General features: G+C 40.5%; 1 protein-coding gene across 1 annotated transcript; it reads left to right on the top strand.

Annotated features, from left to right (window-relative positions):
• Nucleotides 1–9549: 9549 nt before the first annotated feature.
• CHRNB4 (cholinergic receptor nicotinic beta 4 subunit) lies at nucleotides 9550–21543 on the top strand (the record flags this gene model as incomplete). The annotated part of the gene is made up of 6 exons (XM_079541133.1): nucleotides 9550–9604; nucleotides 13884–14029; nucleotides 15315–15359; nucleotides 15484–15593; nucleotides 18510–19482; nucleotides 21403–21543. The coding sequence occupies 6 exons, from the start codon at nucleotides 9550–9552 to the stop codon at nucleotides 21541–21543; spliced, it is 1470 nt and encodes a 489-aa protein (XP_079397259.1).
• Nucleotides 21544–23827: the final 2284 nt, after the last annotated feature.

The raw sequence follows: 23827 nt of genomic DNA, 5'->3' as shown, positions 1-23827 counted from the left end.
CAAGCCCTTCTGCTGGGTTTCAGCTGACTTCAAACAAGGATCCAGCACTCACTGACAGCAGCCATGGAAAGTTTCACTTGCAGCAAAACTTTATTAAACTTTAAACTGGATTTTATTTTCAAGTATGTTCCTCTGAAGCAATTAAAATAAAAAGGAATCTCACTGATAACCTCCCATGCTGCACTGCAAGTCTGGGTGCTTTAAAACTGCAAAAGCCTGAGATGTTGAAGCTGGAAATCCAGCCAGTCTCCAGCTTTTTCATGAGCTTCTGCCAATGCTTTCAACTAATTTCAACAAATTTGCCCTCATTTTGAGACAGTGAAGATGCAAGTTATTGCTTAAGATGTATTCATCACTGTAACTACATTCAGGTTTCAGTCTTTGAGAAAGAGAACGAAGAAAGAAAACGATTACAAAGCTAACAGAACTTGAATGACTGTTATCCCCCATTGAAGCAGTATTGCCAGGTTAGCTTCACAATAGACAAACCCAATATCAATTCTAGAACTTGAATTCCCTTCAAGATCTTCAAACCAACGTGGAAACAAACGCAGAAAGCTCTCTGTAGCTTACAATGGAGATGTATGATGAAAGACTTCTTGGTGCTCCCTACTCTAGTGCCCTTCGGTAAGGAGCAGGGAGCATCTAGCATGCTGCCACTCCAGAGCAAAGAGCAGCGATTTCACAGAGCCATGTGAGCTGCAGGAAGAACATCTGTGACAGTGCTTTGGAATGCTGACTGACCAACACACCTCTGACCTTCAGAGCTGCCGTGGGGTGAGCGGGCATCTATGAGAGTGAAGCAAGCTCCTGTGAAAGCTCGTCCTTCAGTCCTTCAAAAAGAAGCAAAATATTAGATATTAATAATATAAAAAATAATCCTCTGATATTAGAATTTAAGTGTAAAAGCACAGTAATACTGAGCTTTCTTGTGTTTTCACGATTCCTTTTCATTCTTTGCTATCTAAGCCATTTACAAACATTAGTTAATTCTCAGGAAGTCCTCATCTTTGCTTTACAACTGGGGAAACTCTACCACTAAACATCTAGACGCGGTTCCTGAGATTCATGGTAAAGCTGAGAACAAAGTCCAAGTGTTTTGGCTCTCAGACTTCTGTACCAGAGCCCATTTTCTGCACTTTTCACCTTCACTCCTCTTGAAAAGCAGTCGTTCCAAACAAAGAGGTAAATCTCAAACAGTACAATTACCTTTCATTGTTATATTTCTCTGCTAGAATTTGCAGACAGGGAATGTTCCCATTCACTCCACCATGGATGTGAGACAGAAACCTTTGGACTCCACTACAAACAACTGTATTTTTTCCTGGCAGACATCTTATGTGAATGACAGAGGAATAACCCATATGTGTCAATGCCTTATCCTAAAAGCCTCAGTGCACAAACCAGCCATTACTATACTGGCACCGGATCAACAAGGTGAAAGCAAGGAAGGATGGAGCAAAGTGCAGTTCTGCCTCAGTGAAGAAGCATGACTTAAAGAAATCAAGGGAAATTCTTCACACATCACAGCGATGCGCTCTGCAACACAGCACTGCTGAGTTTTCCAAATGGCCATGTATGCACCAGAAAGTTACCTACTGCTATTAGCATCCTGCAGAATATAGAGGCATCCTGAAAAGACAAACAATTTCACTGCCAAGTGAACAGTGATCTTTTTAATGCAATTCTGCCCTGTGCAAAATTCACCAACTTCGGAGAGAAACCTCATGCTGCACTATCCTGAGCACCATCTGCAGGTCTGGCACTGCACCATTAAATTCCACAGACTGCTTGAAAATATTGTACGTGATTTATTCATAATATCTACTTCTACCATTCAGTAGGGCTTGTCTCAATAGCTTACCAATTAGTGCAGAGCACACAGTGGTAGTAAACCACCTTACAATTTCTATCTGCGTCACTGAATGTGTGTTTGCCTCTGCTCAGCCTGCTCACTCTTTACTATCTGTACTCCTGGGACCCCTGTGTTCTATTGCACTGCAACGTTGCACACTTTGTAATTTTTGGCAGTCATAGTAAACAGCGGTTTGTTGTAGGATTTCACTACAGGCTGCTGCAGATGTTTCAGTGGAAAGGTATAAATACTGAAAAAGCTGGTTTGATAAAGCAGAATAAATAAATTTGAATTAAAAGGGGCAATTCTACTGTTCTAATTCTAGGAAGCACACTATAAATTCAAAAAACTTTTTCACAGAAGCTCTGTCAAAGGATGTAACACCGCTTTTATAGGAACACTGGAAACCAGCAAGAATTAAAGCGACTTGGCAGGCAAGGAAGCATAGTTTCTTAGCCCAAATAATGTAGCAAGGTAGGCAAACATGAAGCTTCCTACTCCTGGAATTTACTTTTAAACTTTTTACTTCAAAAAGTGAGAGCACACAAAAATGCTTGCATTGCACATAGGAACACCCTGATATCAGCTATGTCCTTCAACATGCACATACTTAGCTCTTTTTTTGTTAATTTCATACAAAATGCAGGCATTACAGGAATGACTTGGGCTTCATTTACAATGTTTTAAAAGAACATGCAACTGCCATCAAGCTATACCAGGATACTCCTACCTAAGTTAGGAAGGAGCTTCTGAGATAATATGTGTCATTCTGAAGCAAGCATCAAATTCTTTTTGGATCACAGTCTAGGGACTGAAAGGAAGAGAGTTATTTCATCAGGGAGCAGAAAAGAATAACTGACCAAACCTCAGGGATGAGATCCTGGTGAGAGCTAAAATAAGCAGATTTCAAACTCAGGCAGGAGCTGTAGCAAATATCAACAAAAACTTGTGATCAGCAAGAGCAAAGTCTGTAAGTGATCTGTGGACTAAAATGAGCATAGATGTAGTCTTAGAAGAAAACAATGCCATTATCTTAGATATTTCTATAGCACCTGATGTTTTGGAAGTGAAGTTAAACACTGAGACCTACTTTCTCTTCTTTATATGAATCAAAAGCCTTGAAGAGAGGAAGCTGGAGGGAAGATAATGGCTGAGTTCACAGTGGGTGGGAATTAACTTCCCAAGATACTTCAGCTGTTATCACATAAGACAAAGACAAATGGTTACCTAACCTAAATCCATCACAAATCTTAGAGAACATGATGAGCACCACGAAGTGGACTGAGAAATGTGCACTGCAAAACATGGCATTTTCCTGCATTCTGCCTTGCTGAGACTATCTTGCTTGAAATATTCCCCAGCATTGCATCTTCCACTGACAGATACTTTATGTACTGAAACTTTAAAAGCACTTTCCCCTAGTTAGAATTTTAGTTCCTCTCCCCCTTTTATATATGTACATCCTCAAAGACATCAGGAGGATCTCCAGTGCCTTACATGAGCTGGCTACATAAATCTATTTTATTTTATTAGGCCATGTTGTTCTGCAGTGGCCATTTCATAGGTCTATTTCCCATCTCCTCCTCATCATGTTATACAAACTCACTTGAAAGATTTTTGTATTTTTCATCCCAAGAGAATTCACCTCAGTAAACTTCAAGGAAGAAGCTAGAGATCTGGAGAACACCTTTTCTACCATAAGAGACATAAGAGTGCCATGCACTCTAGAAAAATCAATCTATTTTATTCAGCCATTATTTTCTAAAATTTAGAAGAGAATTTACATTCAGTTTTACAAATTCCTCATCCTGTTCTTATTTTCTTATCAGTTGGAATTTTGCGTAAGACAAACTAAGCTAAAATTCAACCATATCTGAGTTTCTTTCGGATTTTATTTGTGATTTTTCACTAAGGAAAACCTTTCATTAACTCAGTGATAGAATTCAACTGCACTTCCCTTTTTTAGCCTCCATTAAATCATCAGCTTGATAATCAGTTAATATTATTAGACTCAAATCCCCATAAGGTGTCTGTCTTCACTTTCTAACCACCAAAGTCTATACAGAGGATAGTTCCTACAGCTGTTTTTGCCTTTTAACATTTATCCAACACTCCTGAGCCATCACAGTCACACAACATGAAGTTCTGCCTGCAAATACATTATAAATTTTGGGTCTTGTTCTTCAGTTCGTGATCTCAGCTTCAGAATAGAAATCATTTCAAACAGTGTCTTGGCATGAACTCAGTAACACTGTTTAGGGGTTTGGTAGAGAGTGTTTCAATGAGGCTACCCTTTAATGCTGTAATTCATGAGCTGGCCTTAATCCTGCCATGGTACAGTTTATATGAGATTTATATGTCAGTTTATGTGATTTAATGGAGGTGAATAGTTACAGCATCACAAAGTTTAGATTAAAAGGCTCATAAACATTGATTAACCTAGGTTATAAGAGTGAATAACCAACACGGGCTTCTCATTTCTACCACATTCACAGAGATAGATCATCATAGTGAGAAAAAAATAGAGCTCTGACTTTACCAAATAACTGATAGTAGACTCCACCATGTTGTCCCAAAACAGGAGAGCTAGCAGGCTAAATATTCAGGCTATCCTCAAACATTTCATCAAACCTTTTCCAGCTCCTGAACCTACTCAGCCGTGTCTTAGCTGATGTACTCAGGAGATTGCTCCTTTTCAATAAAACACTAGTTCTTTCCAGCCTCAAATCTCCTGAATACCAACAAAAGTACATCTCAGATGTATCTCAAACAGCAATACTTGAAGAAATGTTTACTTGAATAATTAGGCTTTCAGTGGATACACTTAGACATCATTAAAATGGCTTATTACTATACTGATGCTGGTCAGCACGGAACTGAAATGTTGGACTGTATGTGTGAGTAACAGGCTAGGCTGCAATGAATCTCAAAGCATAGAAGAGGATGCAAAAAAGATTGATAAAAATAAAAGTATCATCTCCAAAACAGCATAACACACCCTCAGCTGCTGCTTCTGCAGCACTTCTGCAGTGCTTTAGAAAACACTCTGGAACTGTTAACATTTGTGCAGTTTTTAAGGTCAATGATGCTGACAATATTATGTGTCAGATGCTTTACTGCCTCAAAGAAAGTACAAATAAAACTCACCTGCTAGTTCACAAAACATACAGAATCACAGCTAGAAAAAAATCAACCAGGAAAGGAAACATTTTTTTCCATGAGTGGTTTTATCTACCATCAGACATATTACAAGGTCAAAAGGTGGCTTTTTCATTGATCCTTAATCCTTTTGACAATGAGAGCCAGAACCACTTCTATTTCTATGGAATCATTCATATGCATCATTTGTGTTATTATCATAGTCACAGCGTTATTACTGGTAATTCTCTGGAATCACAGAATCAGAGAATTGCAGGGTTTGGAAGGGAACTGAGGAGGTCATTGAATCCAACCCCCCTGCTAAAGCAGCTCCCTACAGCAGGTCGCATGGGTCGGCGTCCAGCTGGGTCTTGAATATCTCCACAGAAGGAGATTCCAGCACCTCTCTGGGCAGCCTGTTCCAGTGCTCTGTCATCCTTACCAAAAAGTTGTTCCTCTGCACGTTTGTATGGAACTTCCTATGTTCAGGATTTAGGCCATTGCTCCTTGTCCTATCACTGTGCACCACTAAGAAGAGCCTGGCCTCATCCATTTGCCTCTCACCTCCCTTTAGATATTAAAATTAATCAGATCCTCCATTATGCACCACTGAGGACAACTCTCTGGGCTCTGACAGTCAGCCAGTTCTCCATCCACCTCAACATCCACTCATCAATCCCACACTTTCTAAGTTTCACAAAAAGGATATTGTGGAACGTCCAGGGGAACACTTCAATGACCCAGGGAGGGCTTGGGGCAGATAATAACATGATGACATATCAGGCATCTATATACAGTATCACCATTGTCCAAAACCTTAAAGGAGTGTTATTTGATAATTTGATAGCTACCACAGCCCTGTCTTGTATCATCATTTGCAGAAGTGGGATGGAATTGTACTCTTTCTGAAGACAGCTTATTACAAATTCTCATCCATGTTGTTCAGACTCCATTTGGAAAGCAAATATTAACACACTAATGCAGTAGGAAGTGGACTTCATGAACTCATTTCACACATAGGCCACCAATGTATGGTTTATCTCTGGATGAAAACTCACTGTCCCATCCAATGCATCTACCAACCCTTACAAAAACAAACAAACAAACAAACAAACAAAAAAACCCTCAGTAAATTCCAAAAATAAACACAAAATAGATGACAACATACCAAACACGTTACATCCATCCATCCATCCATGCCCTTCCCCCTTCATCCTAACAGTAACCGTCTGATATGAGGACATGAGGACACAGCTAGGGTCATCCAACTGCAGTGCCAGTTTTGTTTTGCTTGGTAGACTTAGCAATGCTGTAGTATGACCTGATTTAATGAGGCTACAGCAGTACAACTTTTCTCCCCAAAATCAGCACTAGAATGGCTGAAGTACCAATTTGGTGTAATCTCATCTCTAACAGAACTGTATGTGTGCTAATAGGGAAAAAAAATATTTAAAAATGCAGAATGTTAGTCCTAGTACATCTGTTCTAGTGAAATCATTTAGAAAGCATTGATTGGGCAAAAGCATGATTTCACCTGCAAGTGGAACACAGTGGATATTTACAGAACTTGCTTGTAAGAAGTTCTATCTTTCAGTTGATCAGAATGCCAAGTCTGCCTTGATGCTGATGAGATGAGCCAGGACTTTGGCAGATATCACTGAAGTTCATTCAGATGTAAGATGCTAGAAATACAGAATTTGCCATTAGTTGACATTTTCTGCAGTAACTTTCAAGCAGAAAGTGACAGCTATTCTGCAAGCACAAATCCGAGTCAATCTCATGTGTTCTGTAATGCCAGTGTTTTACAAGATGATCTGAACTCCCTTTTTGATTCAGTTCAGGCATGAATTAAGCCTTGAAATTCATTTATACATGATAACTGCTAGAAACTAATTGTGGCCTTTCACCTTGAAATTTTTTTGTGCTGTTGTTTTTCCCAGTCATATCCCTATATCTGGACCTGTCTCACTGCAGTGAAAAACTGCAAATCATGCTGCTTTTGCTTTGGAAGCTCCAGTATTTCCTCTCTGAATGAATATATCCTAGTCAGTTTTGTTCTACCTTGAGCTGCTATTCAATTCTTAAGCATCAAGCAGTGTAGATGGTGCAAGCTCAATGGCTTCAGGGTCCATACATCTGTTACCCCTGTGACTGCTGCTGAAGCATAGTCCGGGTTGGCAGATGGAAGATTTGCCTTTGAGGAGAAATAGGTCATATATCAGAAAGTAAAAATAGAGAAACAGATGCAGTCTTTCTTCCCCAACAGACCGGTATTTACTCAACAATACTCTCAATAACTGAAGGAGCAGCTACTTGAGAGCAGTTCTCCATACATGATGGAAGATAGCATTGTCTAGCAAACACAACAGTGTAAGAGGTCTGATGACACAGGTCTCAGCCAGGGTACAAGCCAAGGACGCAGTGGTGAGGAGCAATAAGCAATAAGGGGGTTCAGTGTAAATGTTTTGCTTGGGACATACTAAAGTTTTGACTGTTAAAAGAGAGTCATTTTCTTTGGGAAAGCTCAATTTCTACATGTGCTTTATTACTCCTCTGCTTTATTCCAGCTTGTATTTTTACCACAGTTAGTCCATTTACATGCAGTTACTGGGATTCCACTGGCCTTTTTCACCCAAGCACTGTCCTCACAGTGACTGTGCTGTTTGTTCTCATCCCCAGTCAGTTCCCACACTACTCTGAAGGAAGAATTCTAACCTCACACGTCAGTCAACTCCAGCTAACACAAAGTGAATAAGAGAGAAAAGGCAGTAATAGAAGCACAAAGATATAACATGCAGTAACATGCAGGAGCTAGCACAGGGCACCTCTGATACCAGGCTGAACCTAATCTTTAAGGTGAGCAGCAATGGCACATTTATGTTCGTATGGCTAGTGAAGAGGCAACAGCAAGCTGTAGTTAGAAGAAATCAAAGGCACTTACCAGTTAAAATGACATGTAAAGTTTGGGAAATTATAACTGAGGGTGCTACAGTAAAGGAGGGTGGCGAAGGTGAGAAGGAACAAGTCATACATCTCATGATAGAAGGTTGCAAGTTTTTTGAAGAACTACTGAGAAGCCTCAGTGGAGGACGTGGTATAGCTAAAATAGCTTGAGTTTTCAGAGTAAGGGAAGGCAACAGTTCAAGATGCTTCATCAAAACTGACTCAAACCACCTTGTTTTAAGGAAGTAGAAATGCATGCAGTGAGTGCTTTTCTATCCTTTGCACTGAACTCTCCCCACCTACTTAAATGAGCCTAAAACAACTGATGAACTGCTCAGGGATGCAATATAGTTGTAGATAGCACAATTACAGCAACAACAAAGAATTGGGTAAGGTTCATAGTAGCTCCTTTAAAGACAGCAAAAGAACATACTGGCCTAATTAGTGGAAAAAAGGTGGCTAAAGTGCCGAGGGGGAAGGTAAATAATTGCTCAAAGCAATACTGAGAGTTTGCCTTAAAACAGCAGCAGCTGACCTTCTCCAAAAAGCTGCAGTTCTGCAGCAACTGTGCTATACGCAGAAGTAAAGATTAAGTGCTTAGTGCATACAAAGGTTGTGCTGGTAAAACAGGAATGTCTCCACTGGGAGTCTGACTGCTGGGAGGTGGGATGAGAGCAGAACTGTGATTACCTTAAGCAGAAAGGAATCTCAGTATGGACATAAAATAGTAATTACAGGATTAACATCTATTTTCTATGAAGAAGCTTCAGTCTGTCCTATGGTGCTTGCAAAGGACAGGTAAGTTCTTTTTTCTCCTTCCTTCCACATATATTTCCATGGCAAGTTTCAAAACACACAATACTGTACACTCTGCTGAACTCCTCAGCTGTAAATGACAACTTCCACAGAATTCCCCTATCATTCCTTTGGAGAATCTTCATGGCTACAGCCATTTATCAGCAGGCTGCATTTATGTTCTTACGAAATCCAGCCAAATGCTGCTGACAACCAATTCCCCCTCTCTCTTCTGCTGCTCTCAAAAAGCCTTTTGAAGTTCTGGTTCATAGGACCATACGTGTGGGTCTCAGAGTGTTGTAGTCAGGCAATCAAGCTTTTCTCTTGACGTAGAAGATGACCTCTGCTAGGTCTATAATTTATTCACGTGACTTTTACTAACAGGTCCTACAGCACAAAGTTATATCCAGCTCTTCTCACGCTGCTGCTCCCAACTCCTGCATTTATTAACCAGAAAGCCTTCTAAATGTTATCTAGTAGCACAGATTAAGCAGTTTTGTTCTGCGGATCATGTTCCTTAGCTTGCTCTTTCATTTCCTCTCATTCAACATTATCACATTATGTTCCCTCTTCTTATGTGCTTTTCCTCTACACAAAGCTCTTTAAACAGCTGCAAAGGGGGAGGGACCACAATGCTTATGAAAACTCCACTTTGCAGAATGCTTCTGCCAGGTCCTACTGTCTGCCTCTTTCCAGGGATTTAATACCTCCAAGATTCAGGATTGCTTTTACATCTCTTGCTTGTGCAACCCTGACAACAGAGCCTACTGCCAGCTGTCTTAATTGAAGAGCAGTAACCACCTCTTCCTGTTATTGCCATGAGGAATACGTACACTCTCTTTCTCTTTGTAGTGGGCTCCTTCTATTTCAACGGTAAGTGATCTTTTCTTTCACATACAGTTTGCAGAGCAGTGATAGCTTTTGTGGCTGGGAGGTAGGACAGTGATATAAGCTCTCAAGCGGTTTCTACCACTTCAGAAGCTTGCAGACTTTAAGAAGATGCATGAAATATATTGTTTAGTGTTGTTTTAGATAGTAGCAAATCCACTGTTGTGGATATGTAGACAGTAAGTTGGAGATAAAATGACAGTAGGAGATTGCAGGGATAATCACTAAAGAATGCTCCTTTCAATTCTTCCACGATCATCTGTGACAGGAAAAGCAAGTAGTGACAGAGAAAAAATAAAAATGGAACTGAGACATAAGCCATGAGACAGATCTTCTCTACAATTATTCACCCAAGTTCATGTATTTTGCTAAGTTCTTACTTCCTCATTGTTTGATTTGTATGTAACTAGTGATTAAATCAAGTTGTAATATATAAATACATGTTAAAAAATGTAAATGTCTATTAAGAGCAGTTTTTTTTAGCCCATCAGCATTTCTTGCATTTGTTTAAGCCAACACGCACAGCTCAGAAGCAGCACAGAACATTTACCATGGGAGCATCTTCCACAGGGCGACTCCACTGAAGTGTCTGGAGCGAAACCGAAACTGAACTAGGACAAAATCACATCTTTCTCACATTTACCAATTCGACCCATGTTTTTCCTTCTTCAGTTACTGAAAGGCAACTTTTGTAAACATCTGCTATGGAACCAGAGCGAGGGCCTACCTTACATTACATATTTTTAAACTCATTGGCATTTCCTTTTTATTCCCATTAATTGCAGTGGGAAAATTAAAATAGTCTTTACAATAAAATAAATTCACTGCTATTTCCATTGGAACAATAAGCATTCCAAATTAGTGCACATTACTGTAAGACACTATATTAACCTTTTTACTCGAGTCCACTGAAAAGCAACAACATCATTAAGTGATTTCAGAGAAGATAAATGTTATCTTGTTGCTGCATCCCACTTGCTATTTCCTAATTACAGATGGGAATTTGGTATGTCACCACTGTTGGCATAAATCATATGTGATAGAGGAAAGAACAAAAATGACAGTCTGTTGTACAAGGTATTATTTCTAAGCAAATATTATTTCAACAGTTATTTAAATGTCTGGTCAGGGATATGGGGAAACATGGCTTATGTTAAATGTTACCATTTAGACAGTGATAACTGTGCACATGCCTGTATCTATCAGCATTGCTCCATGTTCTCTTCTATTCAGACCTAACATATTTGTAATGCCACTATGAAAATAAGCAATGGAGCACAGCCTGAAGAGATATTTCATGTTTTATATATAAATTAGACCATGTAAATGGTAAAAATTACACTGGGTAATGAATCAAATCTGTTTTTGTTTCTTCTATTGGGAAACTAGGAGCATCCTGGAGCAATTTTTTTAATGGTCATAACTCCCACACAGAATACAAACTTACTGCAGAATCTGCACTGCAAGCTATAGGCAATGGGCTCTCCTCGACACGGAACAGATGTGCAGCATGTTCAGTGAGGCTACAATTTCTTTAGCTCAGGATCCACTCTGGTACTTTTTCCCAATTACTGCTTCCAGTACACAAATACAGTCTACCCCCAGATGAAGGCTGCTTCATCAGTCTTGCTAAGATCATCTGTCCAAAAGCATCATTTGCTCCCTGTAACATTTCTGTTGATGACTGCTACTTTGGGAAGAAAAAAAAAAGAATTAATGAGCAGAAAAAAGTGCACTTGCATTTTTTCCAACTCTGAGGAGAAAAACAGAAGTATTCCAGTGCAGTCATGAACATCATGAAATGCACAAAGGACAAACTTGAATGACCGGTAATTTTGTTTTCATTAGGTGACATCTGGTTACAACAATATTGGTAATGGAAAATAGATGATAAAAATGATTCTAGAACCATTTGTTTTTATACTTTATTTACAGGAGATTGGACCTGGCAGCCTTTAAAGCAGTGCATTGCTGACACCTAGTGGTATTGGATATAAGCACCGAATTGAAATATCAAAGTAGCCCTTTTGATATTTATTCTTGATGATTAAGATATGGAAAGGCTGGGATGAGGTGGCAGTTTTGAATAGAATAATCCCTCGCTGTGGGAGCCCCTTCCCTAAGAACAGAGAGGAGTGTCTCCAAGGGATTCATTATTTAACAAACCATTTTTATGAGATGTCGTGGCAATTATTCATCTGCACAGTTTATTGATAGTGAAAACAATTCAAACAAGAATTCACTCTTTGCTAGCAGCACTCAGTGAGCACTGTATGAAACAAACCAAACGACAATCTACTTATATTTGAACTGCAGCAGTCTGCTTATATCAGTTACATATGCAGCACACGATTTTTGTTGAAAAGAGACCACAAACAACAAAAATAACTAACCAGGATTCTCTCTGTAGCTACCACAAGGCTTTTCAGCTAGCCTTCTAAACACAAAATGATCCGTTCCTGGGGTGCAGTCCCACTTTCTACATAGTATCAAATTTAGCTCCATCTTAATTGCAAAACACAAGGAAGAAAAAACCAAAAACCAACAGAATCTGAAGCTTAGCGAGGATCAGCATAGCTCTAGCTTGATAAGCCTTTGATTAGGGAGGCTTACACTGAGAATGAACATAATATTAAAATATTGCATGGTACAAGGGCTTTTATAATGACTTGGAAACAAGTGCAAAGCAATTGTAATCAGAAAACAAACCAACACAACACTGGTATTCTCCAAGATGGCTTGGGATGTACTTGAGAAGCCTGTACTTGAGAAGCCTGAAGGACGTTGTTATGGTTAAGCACGTGTGGCACAATTGTTTGTGCCATAGCACATACTGGTTTTAACAGAATTAAAACGAGCCTGGTGATTCCTGTCCCCAGAGCTCGAGTGAAAAAGCAGCTCGTAGAAAAATAAAAGATCTGTTTGACAAAGCTCTCTTCCATGTCCCTCTGCTTGCTTACTGGATCATAAACAAGAAGTTCTTGTAGTATTTATTAATCTGAGTGGAATTCAAAAGTACCAAATTTCAGGAGGGATTTGTGTCTCTCCAGTAGCCTGGAGCCCAGTTCACGTGGAAACTAGACATTAAATTGCACATAGACCTTGGCTGCTTACATACACCTTTCTGGTCTTTCTACATCTGCCTTTCTCTGGGTCTCATGGATATGCTACAGCATAAAAAGCACAGTAAATTTAAAACACTTGTATGTGGTGTTTTTCCACTCTGGAGAACAATTAAGCAAATATGCTGCAGTGACACTATTCTCATTTCTGCACTTTTGGGGTAGCTCGGTACCCTTTCCTACTGAAGAATCAATCCATTCACTGGACTAGAATCTGTTCTCAAAAACACCTGTGTCCATCCCTGTCAAGTGTATCACACAACACAGAATTACTCTACATACACAGAACTGCTCCCCTGCAAGGGGTCAGTACAGTCAGCAGCACGTCACCAGGACCATAGGCATCACAATTATTATGTGGCCAACAGAGGTTTGAAAAGTGTCATCAAAAAGCACGAGTAAGAACATGGAACAGATGCATTTACCTCTGGAGTTGTGCCATAGGTCCTTCTGCTCCATGCAGAATGTTCAGGCTGGTTTGATAGCAGCTTGCTGATCCTGTATTTTGCAGTTTCCGAACTCCAGCCTCAACTGTCTAAGATTGAAATATCTCTGCTAGTCCAAATCAAATCAGGGTTTTTTTTCCCCACATGAAGTAAGGCTTAGATTAGCACTTCTGATTTCCATACAAAATCATTCTGAAACAGAAACATTGCAGCCTACCAAAGAGCATGCTATCACTGTGACTTCTGCAGCTCACCTTGATCGCTCTTTCAGCTTCTAAGTGTGACTGCAATCATTTTTCTGCCTCCTATGACAATGAAGAGCGAAGTCACACCCAGACTCCCTTCACTGAGATCTTTGAAACACTCTTTCTCTGCTGATAAGAGTGTGGGTTTGCTTCCGCTTTGCAAATGAGTTCCCAAAAGTACTTGTCAATCTGAGCTTTACCTCATTCTGTACAAAGAAACCCACAGCGCCCTGAGTTACCTGCTTTAATCTGTGCTCTGTGACAGACAGCCCACTTCAGCAGGATGTTGGTGCAAGCACCATTCCTTCTGTTCATGCAAGCCTACAACAATCTTTAAGAAACCAAAGGCCCTCATTACTTCATGAAAATGATGTGATGCATAGGACTTCTGTGATCGCCACAGCTTGGCCCTTGGTGTCCCTTCTGTAACCCCATATCTGATGTCTTACAGGAAGCACTGCAGCAGATGCTGAGGAGAAGCTAATGAACCACCTACTGAGTCCTGACAGGTACAACAAGTTAATTCGCCCAGCTGTCAACTCATCCCAGTTGGTATCTATAGAACTGCAGGTTTCCCTGGCACAGCTCATCAGTGTGGTAAGCTCAAATTAAGCTGTTCCTTTTTAACTCATTACTGTCTGCACAGCATATAAGTAAAAGTCAGACTGTTGTTACCTGTCCCTATTATTTTATAATTTACATAATATTTGGTAGGCAGGGCCCATACATGCAATTTACTGGTTTTACTTCAGAATGCATCTACAACAGCAAGATCAGTCTATGCCTAAGCAATAAGGACAGAGCCAGATCTTCATCCAATAAAATCCCACTGATCAAAAATCAAAATCATGCTATTACCTCAGTGCAGCTGACAGAAGTTACACTAGATCAGGATCTATTCTGTACTGTGTTTGTAATACTAAGCCATTTTTTTTTGCAAAATGCAAAATGTGGTTTACTGGTATGAAAACAAGCCAGGAAGAGAGCTTAAGATCCCACAGTATATCAGCAAAGCACAGTGAAATGTTACTAAGAGAAAGACATGCTAGTTCTGTCTGGAATAGCTTAAATCAATCACTAAATATCAATCATAAACCATTAAATCAATTCTCATGTACGCAACTCCCCATCTTCAATAAAATTGACTGCAGAGGGTCTGAAAGACATTTTTACTCCAAGTTAACATGTGTTTAACAGTCCTTCCAAGGACTGTTGATGCCAAGTCAGGTTTAGCCATTAACAGCAGCCTGAATAAAATCTAGCACATAAGTGGGAATGATTTCATGAACTGGGGCTTTCAGCTCTGCTGCTCTTTCCTGGGTGAAAAAGATGCAGACAGCTGGTTCTCTGCATGGGCAGGGATCAAGAATGATGCAGTTCAGTCCCTTTCTCCCTGTGCCTTCACTCTTCAGGCAGAAGGCAAAACTAAATGCTCTTATGGGCTCTAAGAATACCAAGCATCTTCAGCAGCAAAGAAGTATTTTCTTTTTCTGTAGAAATGTTCCCAATTCTCTGATCTCCTATCTTGTTCATCCAGTAGAACCCCAGATTGCACAGATCTGCTGCAGAGAAACTTGTGCCAGTTCCGTGAAGCAGAGCCTGCCAGCCAAGAGCTTTCACGACAAACCTTACATAAACTTTAAACAAATTATTGGGCTCCTGGTGGCCAAAGTGTGCCTTCTGTTTCAAATCAAATCTTCAGGGGGAAAATAAATAAATAAATAAATCAGCTTGTGGGAAGAAACTGTTCCCAAGTAGCAACATTCACACCAGTCACAACTGTTTTTGTCAAAAGCCCCTTGGAGCCATATACATGGAGACTTACTGACAGTACACTGCTGCAATAATATTGAACAACTTTTCTCTCTGTCTTCCCCTGCAGAATGAACGAGAGCAGATCATGACTACAAATGTCTGGTTAAACCAGGTAATAAAACCCACAGAAGCATGCTCTTGCAATCCACAAACACAACTGCTTTCACTCCATCATAGTGATTGTTTTGTTGTCTGGTCTGGATACCCCCATCACAACTGTACAATTCCTCTCTTAGGAGTGGATTGATTATCGTTTGGCTTGGAAGCCTTCTGACTACGAAGGAATAAATATGCTGAGAATACCTGCAAAACATATCTGGCTGCCAGACATTGTGCTTTACAATAAGTAAGTAGAACATCCATAGTTTATGCAGACAGCAAACAAAATCATAATCGTGTATCAAGAAAAAAAAGCATCAGAACCAATGAAATAGGTCTTATCAAATTCCAAAGCTAAATTTGCTAACTTATAGCTAGTATCCAGTATATCTGACAGAGGTGTTTGCCTACAAGACTTCAGCAAAACAAAGTCTTAGAGATTCCAGCAGACCTGGGCCATGTCTGCAGCATGGGTTGTTACAACAGCAGAACATCCATGAGGAGGCTGACAGCCCAGACACAAGTCTTTATCAGATTAGATTACATGGCAAGCATGAGCTATAGATACAAGCACAGCTGCACACTGACCACATTTCCAAAAAGGCATTTCTATCCCATACTTTAGGCACTTGGCTACGTTTTTGCCTCCTACTTCTTTTTCTGTCCTTTCAACACAGACTCCAAGTCATAAACCTGTTACAAAGTCACAGGCATCAGAATTCTGCCAGTTAACATTCCTTTTCAAAACCAGATTATGTTCTGTTTTCATAAAGCATTCAAAAATCGATTCCAAAATCGATTATAAGAACATATCATGAATCTGTCAACATTTGACCCTGTTGCTTCACAGCACTAAGAAAAAGAAAAGCTTGGTAGTGGAATAGTCCAATACTGCTTTGCCACAACAAATAACTGCCAATTTTTATGTCTGTTTGGTTTAAGTCTCTAGCAGATCCCTGAAGTAAATGATATCAAGTCTTTAAGAAAAACAAACAAGCAGCAAAACCACACAATAACTGAAATGTATAATGCAATGTCATGATACTTTTGAAAACCAATGAATTCAAGAATACATAATGGTTTACTAACATGTACAGATGGGAAATGTAGGAAGTTTATATATATCTGAATTAAGTCCCTGGAATCCTACTGCTGGAGATGAGCTTAGAGAAATATTTAAATACCAAAAACTACTGCGTTAGTCACAAAATAATTCAGCCAGTGGATTAGGATGTATTCTGCCTGCTCAAATCTTGTTCTGCTGAATTGTGACACTGCCCTCTGGCTTCTTTCTTCCGTATTCCCCAGATGGTAATGCTTAATGGATTGTAGGGGCAACACGGAACACTTTTTGAAAGCTTCCTAAATGCACAGAAACAAGCGAAAGCCTCCCCATATCAAAACTTTTACAGCAGTACAAAGATTCAAATTAAACCTTAGATAAAGGATCATCTCCTTCCTACAACTTTCTCCTGCAGAAGCAGTGTTTCATAGGCATCAGACAGAGCCAAGGGCAGCCAGCAAAAGTTCACACATACTGTCAGCCCAGAAGTCTACCCACTGTGTCGTATGCCTTAACTATAAATCTAAGTCAGGGAGACAGAGTATGCCAAAAAGATATCGTTTATTTACTAAAAACAAACAAACAACACCAAAACAGACAAATAACAACCCACAGAATAGCAGAAAACTAAAGACTCCTAGCACTGTTGCCATTTGCTTCTGCGTCTGGTTGTTCCACTGCCTACTGAACCAGCCACCATGGTCTCACCAGCAGCAGGAAGCCTTTACACAGCCAAACGTAACTGATCTGGAGAGCAGCAACACAGGTGCCAAGCCTTGGATGCTTGTAGTAATTCCTTGCTTAGAAAGATCAGCCTTAGCACCAAAACAGCTCTTTTAATGACACTGTTTTATTAACTTTGAAGGAGCAGATGTCCCACTGCAGTAAAATGGTCCTAGTTAATCACAGCCAGTTGATATTCACTGGTTTGTGCTTTGATTTTTCTCTTTCATTTTTTACACTCAACACGTTGTCTCTACATTATATACATTTATTTACATATTATCTCTAGGTTACACACATTTCTTTACAACTGCATTTGTTTATCAAAAAGAGATGGAATGTATCTCGTCTAGACTCATTTTTGCAGTCTAACAGTGCTAACCCAGTGTCAATAAAAACAGTTGCATTTCCTCAAATGTCAAGAAAGAGTCACTGACAGCTGCTCCTCCCTGCTGCAATAATTTCCTTGGGTAGTAAGATTGGCTGAGTGTGAAAGGTGTTGCATAGCACATCTGGAATAATACACTGAACGTGCTCAGAAACATTAGATTTCAAGAATATTCCTCAGCAACTGACCACTTTGAGTTACTGCCTGGGGACACCTGGTGGGTTAAAAACCCCCACGTTGCTTGCCCAGAAATAGTGGACAGGAAACCACTCTGAATACTGAGTGACAACGATCCTCTCCCTGAACTAAAAGGCCCATCATAACACAGGAGACTCTCCTGGGGAAGTGCAGCATTCGGAGGAGATACAAAGCCAAGATCATTTGTGGGCATTAAGAACTCCGTGGCTTGTCTGTCCTGGTTTTGTAACACGCAAACATTAACTGGAATGATGTGATAAATTATAAACCACATAATTACATTTTCTCTGCCTGCACTCTCCCTGCATTTCCAGCTAGCTGCTCATCCCTATTTCCTTGTCTAAGTCATTTGGGAGTGTTGCTGTGTGCTCCTGGCTGTGGCTGTGTTCCTAATCAAAGGTACCTCCATTTTCATGCTGAATGATCCCATTTTTACCCAGCTTTCAAAGATGCTATAAGCCTTAATTACTGTAAGAAATATTTCAACATGCTTCGAGGTCTTTGGATAAAATGTGCACTTTTTTTTATTTAATAATCATTTTATAAAAATTGTTTACTGTAACTACAGGACAAAATATCAGTTCTCTGTCTGGGAGAAATGCATACATTAATCTCCCTGTCAAATTATATAGCTGCCTACAACGTAGAATTCAATACTGAAACCTTACTAAGCTTTAACTCCTACAGCTGAGGCCCACAAGGCAAAAACTGACAAAGTTTTTCTGTCTTTAACTTTTCCTCTTAATGTTTGCTGGTCTTCTCTCCTGTTTCTGTCCTGTTTCTTTCATCAGTGCGGATGGTACATACGAAGTTTCACTATACACAAATGCAATTGTACAGAATAATGGGAGCATTCGCTGGTTGCCTCCAGCAATTTACAAGAGTGCCTGCAAGATTGAGGTTAAGCATTTCCCATTTGATCAACAAAACTGCACCTTAAAGTTCCGGTCTTGGACGTATGATCATACAGAAATTGATATGGTACTTAAAACTTCCATGGCAAGCATGGATGACTTTACACCAAGTGGAGAATGGGACATTGTAGCACTCCCAGGAAGAAGAACTGTAAATCCTTTGGATCCCAATTATGTTGATGTGACGTATGACTTCATTATTAAAAGGAAACCTCTTTTTTATACCATCAATCTTATAATTCCTTGTGTGCTAATTACATCCTTAGCCATCCTGGTGTTCTACTTGCCTTCAGATTGCGGCGAAAAAATGACCTTATGCATATCTGTGTTGCTTGCTTTGACCGTGTTCTTACTGCTGATCTCCAAAATTGTTCCTCCAACATCTCTAGATGTTCCACTGATCGGGAAGTATCTCATGTTTACAATGGTACTGGTGACCTTCTCCATAGTTACCAGTGTCTGCGTACTCAATGTCCACCACAGATCTCCAAGCACTCACACCATGCCTCCGTGGGTAAAGCTGGTTTTCCTTGAAAGACTCCCAGCCTACCTGTTCATGAAGCGTCCAGAAAATAATTCGCCACGGCAAAAGCCGTGCAACTGCAAAAAGACAAGAGCAGAGAATCTCTGCATGGACACAGCTGACTTCTACAAGAACTCGACTTACTTTGTGAACACAGCCTCTGCCAAAAAGTACGACATGAAAATCACTGATGCTCTTGACAATGTCAGCAGCCATCGAGATTTTAGGTTAAGAACAGGCACAAAATTTTCTCCCGAAGTCCAAGAAGCAATTGATGGAGTCAGCTTTATAGCAGAGCACATGAAAAGTGATGACAATGACCAGAGTGTAAGTAAACCTCCAAACTTCTTCCCTCGTCCTCCTCTGTAGCATGCTTTCCTTCAGGAAGGAGATTTGCACTCTCTAGCTACCTTGAAGGTTTTCAAGATATTCTAACTAAGGGTTAAAAAAAACTTAATGAATTTGGTAAATTACTAGGACCACACAAAAAGAGAACGCTGATCAGTAAGTCAGGAAACACCCTTGAAAAAGCTGTCTTGTCACCTTCAGGTAGCGTTTGGCAGAGAAAACAGTAATGCTGACTGCCAGGTCAGAGAGAACTCTATTTGAAAATATTTTTCCCCATCATATTTAGACAGACTGCAACACATCAGCTCACATTAACCAGTGTACCTGCAGCTCAACCTTTGAGAACACCTGAAGATCTCTGTCTCGAATTCAGCAAGACAAGCTGCTATTAAGCTGCTCTGCTACAGCAAACACGATGGGTAGAATCAAAATCCTAATGCCAGCAGAACTGATACTTCTTCCATTTGAGTTAAATCACACTTGTTATTGGCTATGAGAAGGACAGGATTCAGGGCACACGTGAGCAGTGCTGCTGCTGTCCTGTTCACATGCCCTACCCGAGCTACTAGGCAGCACAAGACAGCTGGTGCAAACACACCACAGATAATGCTCAGAAATACTCAGGTGGTTCAGAGTTTTGTTTAGATCACAGTTAAGGAAAATTGCCAAGCATCCCCTCTGTCATCCTGCTCAGTCCCAGATCCCAGTAGGACTGTAAGTTCTTCATTCCTGCCAAGCAGACTAAATGAAGCCTGGCTTCTGATACTGCAGAAGTCCCTTAGGAACATGCTGCTGAGTAGTTCATGTTTTCTATTAACTGAAATTACTGTCAATATAAATGAAGATCAGATGCTAACATTCAACACGACCTACACGCACTGAGACTGACTGAAAAGCAGCACACTTCACAGAGCAGGCAAAAAGTTTTCTAATAGCTCAGAAATCCTTGCAAGAACATGTTGCATTTTAAAAGATCCAACTGAGACTAAGAGCAACTTTCAAGGGTATTTCATACATTAAAAATGAATAGAATGCTTTTCACACAGGGTCCTCTGATACCACATATTACTGTTTTATGGATTCATAACCTTAATTTCTGCTATCTTCACGATCACGGTCTGATAACTGTTAGTGTGCATTTACTACAGCCTCATTTCAGAAGTGCAAAATTGCCATTAGCAGCAGAGGGAATTAGAAGTGTGTGCTGAAGGAAAAATGTGTCATGTTCTAATCTAAGAGACAAGATAAATGACAAAGCATGGTGAAGTCACTGGGGTGACAATGTCCCACGTTTAGTGAGAATCAATGACAGAGGAAAAATAATCATTCTCGAGATGCAAACGAAGATTGATACATTCATCCTTTGCAATGAAAGCCAGAAAGTCACTTCAGTTTGAGAACAGAATCTAAGACTAGCCTTGTTTTTTCTGTTCCACACACAACACATGTAAAGCCGAGGGGATTTTAATAGAAGCAACAGTATTAATATTCATTAAGTCTCTTGATAAGAAGACTGCCGGTAAGAAAAGTCAGAGACTAACCTTGTTTAACAGCAATAATTACTCTTTCTCTTTGTCCAAAGAGATTAATAGCATCTGCAAATTAAAATTAAAGAAAAGAATCCTTAATTGGATTACACCGTAGGTCCTTCCGGAACACCAGGCAGCCATGCCCTGCACCTCACACATCAAAGACAGCTCAGAAATATTTACAGTATTTTTTCTCCACTGCTGGGAATGGTAGCAGGAGAAAAATTCCTTCCCAAGTCTAAAGTCATTTTGTTCCCTGGACCTTGAGGTTTGCTTCCTTTTATTTTCATAAACAAAGACTGCATCAGCAAGAGGAAGAGCAAAATAACATGACAAATTGCTAATATCTTTAACTGGCTTTTTTTTCCAGGTCATTGAAGACTGGAAGTATGTTGCCATGGTAGTGGACAGGCTGTTTCTCTGGATATTTGTCCTTGTTTGTGTTCTGGGGACTGTTGGATTATTTCTGCAGCCGCTCTTTCAAAACCACATTGCTGCCACGAACCCTTAGCTCTTATCTAAAACTGCCAATGCCTACATAAATGCTGGGTCTCATCGTGCTCTCAGTTTCCCTCTGCTAAATCCAGAGAGATGTCAGACGAGTTGCTCTCCCAGCGGATTTACGGTAGGGATATGGAAAGCAGCAACATTATTTTGATAGGAAAAAATACATAAGGAAAAAAGAAAGAATCATTTTTCCCAATGAGTTCAGTACTTCTGGTGATCTCATGGCTCTTTTTTCAACTCTCTGAAGCCTGAATATTAGAGAAAGACATTTCCTGTATAATATGCCAGCTTGGCTCACAAGGATTATTTATTAAAAGGGTGTTTTATATACATTGCCTCAGGAAAGCCATTTTCTTTCCTTAGAACACTGCAGTGTCCATACTACAAAGAAGGCTTTTATTTCCTCAAATGCATCAGAATGATTTGTGTCTGATTTATACAGAGCTTGGTGGGTGGAATCATTGTTTAGCTGTGTTGACTGTGATATTTAAGACGGAACTGAGAAACAGAGCCATACCTCTGGTTTCTCATTGTGCTGTCCCTGCTAGTAGGTTAATCAACAGAGGCCAAATTAATATGTAATATTAACATTTATACGCTCTGTTCGGTGACAAAATGTGAATAAAATGCAAAAATTCTCCTTTATATATAGTCCTGAGATGTTCCTACAACTTTTAACAGCTTTAAGTGGCATTCACACACACCTTCATGAATCTAAGGCTAACAGTAGAAGAAAGCATCCTGGGGACAAACCAGCTGTGAAAGGTGGCTAAGACACCTGAGAACAAACCTGCATGTTTTGCTGAGGAGATGTTAAAGCAGGTTTAAATACCATCCTAAACAAACATATGTGTGCTATAAAAGCACATAGCACAGGTAGTGTGTTGGCAAAGGACGGCTGAGGGCCTGAGCATCCCGCCAAACACCATGTCAGCCTACCTCTTCACCTCCACAAAGACAAGCACAGTCCTGATGTTCTTCAAGCTAAACCAACCTCAGCTTCTCCTAGAGGTGTTATCAGGACACACACCAATGTTACAAGCACTGACAGCTACAAATGAATGGTGAACAAATTTAAAATTCACTACTTGAGCAGCGGATCTGGCTCACCTGTCCTGGGGGAGGATTAGCAGACACTTAAAGCTGTCTTCTTCAGCAGGCTGCTTCTGCAGACACCTCTGGCCTGATTTGCTTTCAGTAGAACTTAGTAATGTCCCTACCTAGATCACTGCAGATAATGACACAGATATGCACATGTCACAGAAACCTTCCCAACTTTCAAAGAAATTCCAGGACTTTTGCTGACTTATGTGTTCCCTCCCCACCTCTCCCTAGGGGTGGCAATGCTCTTGTCCTCTCCCAGACATTAACTGCTCTGGACGTACCCCATGTGGCCTGGATGAAGGTGTGGAATTCAAAGGGGTTAAATCTGCTTCTCTCACCTCAAATGTCTAATCTTAAACCTAAATAGCACAGCTGTTTTGCTGCAGCAACAGAAACAGTGGCTGTGAGCTGAGAGGCAACCCAAGGGAATGGAGGAGCACTTTGCCTATCCCAGGAGACTCCTCTGTGTTACGTTATCTGCCAGCAGCTGCCACGACATAGAATATCATAAGCACATGTGCACACAATGCCCCAGCTGCTAGGTAGTTCTTTCTGCTTACAGAGAAGCCAGAGGGAAGCCAGAGCAGCTGCCGGTGCTGCGCAGACAGTGTAAAGGTGGAGCTCCTTTAAATCCCACAACAACCCTCCACGTCCAACAAGGATGTGGAGCTCTTGCAGTGGGTCCAGAGGAGGGCCACTAAAATGATCAGAGGGCTGGAGCACCTCTCCTATGATGAAAGGTTGAAGGAACTGGGCTTGTTAAGCATGGAGAAGAGAAGGCTCCAGGGAGACCTCATTGTGGCCTTCCAGTACTTGAAGGGAGCATATAAACAGGAGGGGAAACAGCTGTTTATGAGGTAGATAGTGATAGGACAAGGGGGAATGGTCTTAAACTGAGACAGGGGAGGTTTAGGTTGGATATGAGGAGGAAGTTTTTCACTCAGAGGGCGGTGAGGCACTGTTACAGGTTGCCCAAGGAGGCTGTGGATGCCCCATCCCTGCAGGCATTCAAGGCCAGGCTGGATGTGGCTCTGGGCAGCCTGGGCTGCTGGTTGGCGACCTGCACACAGCAGGGGGTTGGAACTGAATGAATATTGTGATCTTTTTCAACCCAGGCCATTCCATGATTCTATGAAGCCTGAACAGCAAATCTGAGCAAGGCAGCACAGACTTCAGTGCTGTCA

This window comes from Tetrao urogallus (assembly GCF_951394365.1).
Source record: "Tetrao urogallus genome assembly, chromosome: 11".
Taxonomy (NCBI): domain Eukaryota; kingdom Metazoa; phylum Chordata; class Aves; order Galliformes; family Phasianidae; genus Tetrao; species Tetrao urogallus.
The sequence above is the reverse complement of the archived record's forward strand: the minus strand, read 5'-3'. Positions and strand labels throughout refer to the sequence as shown.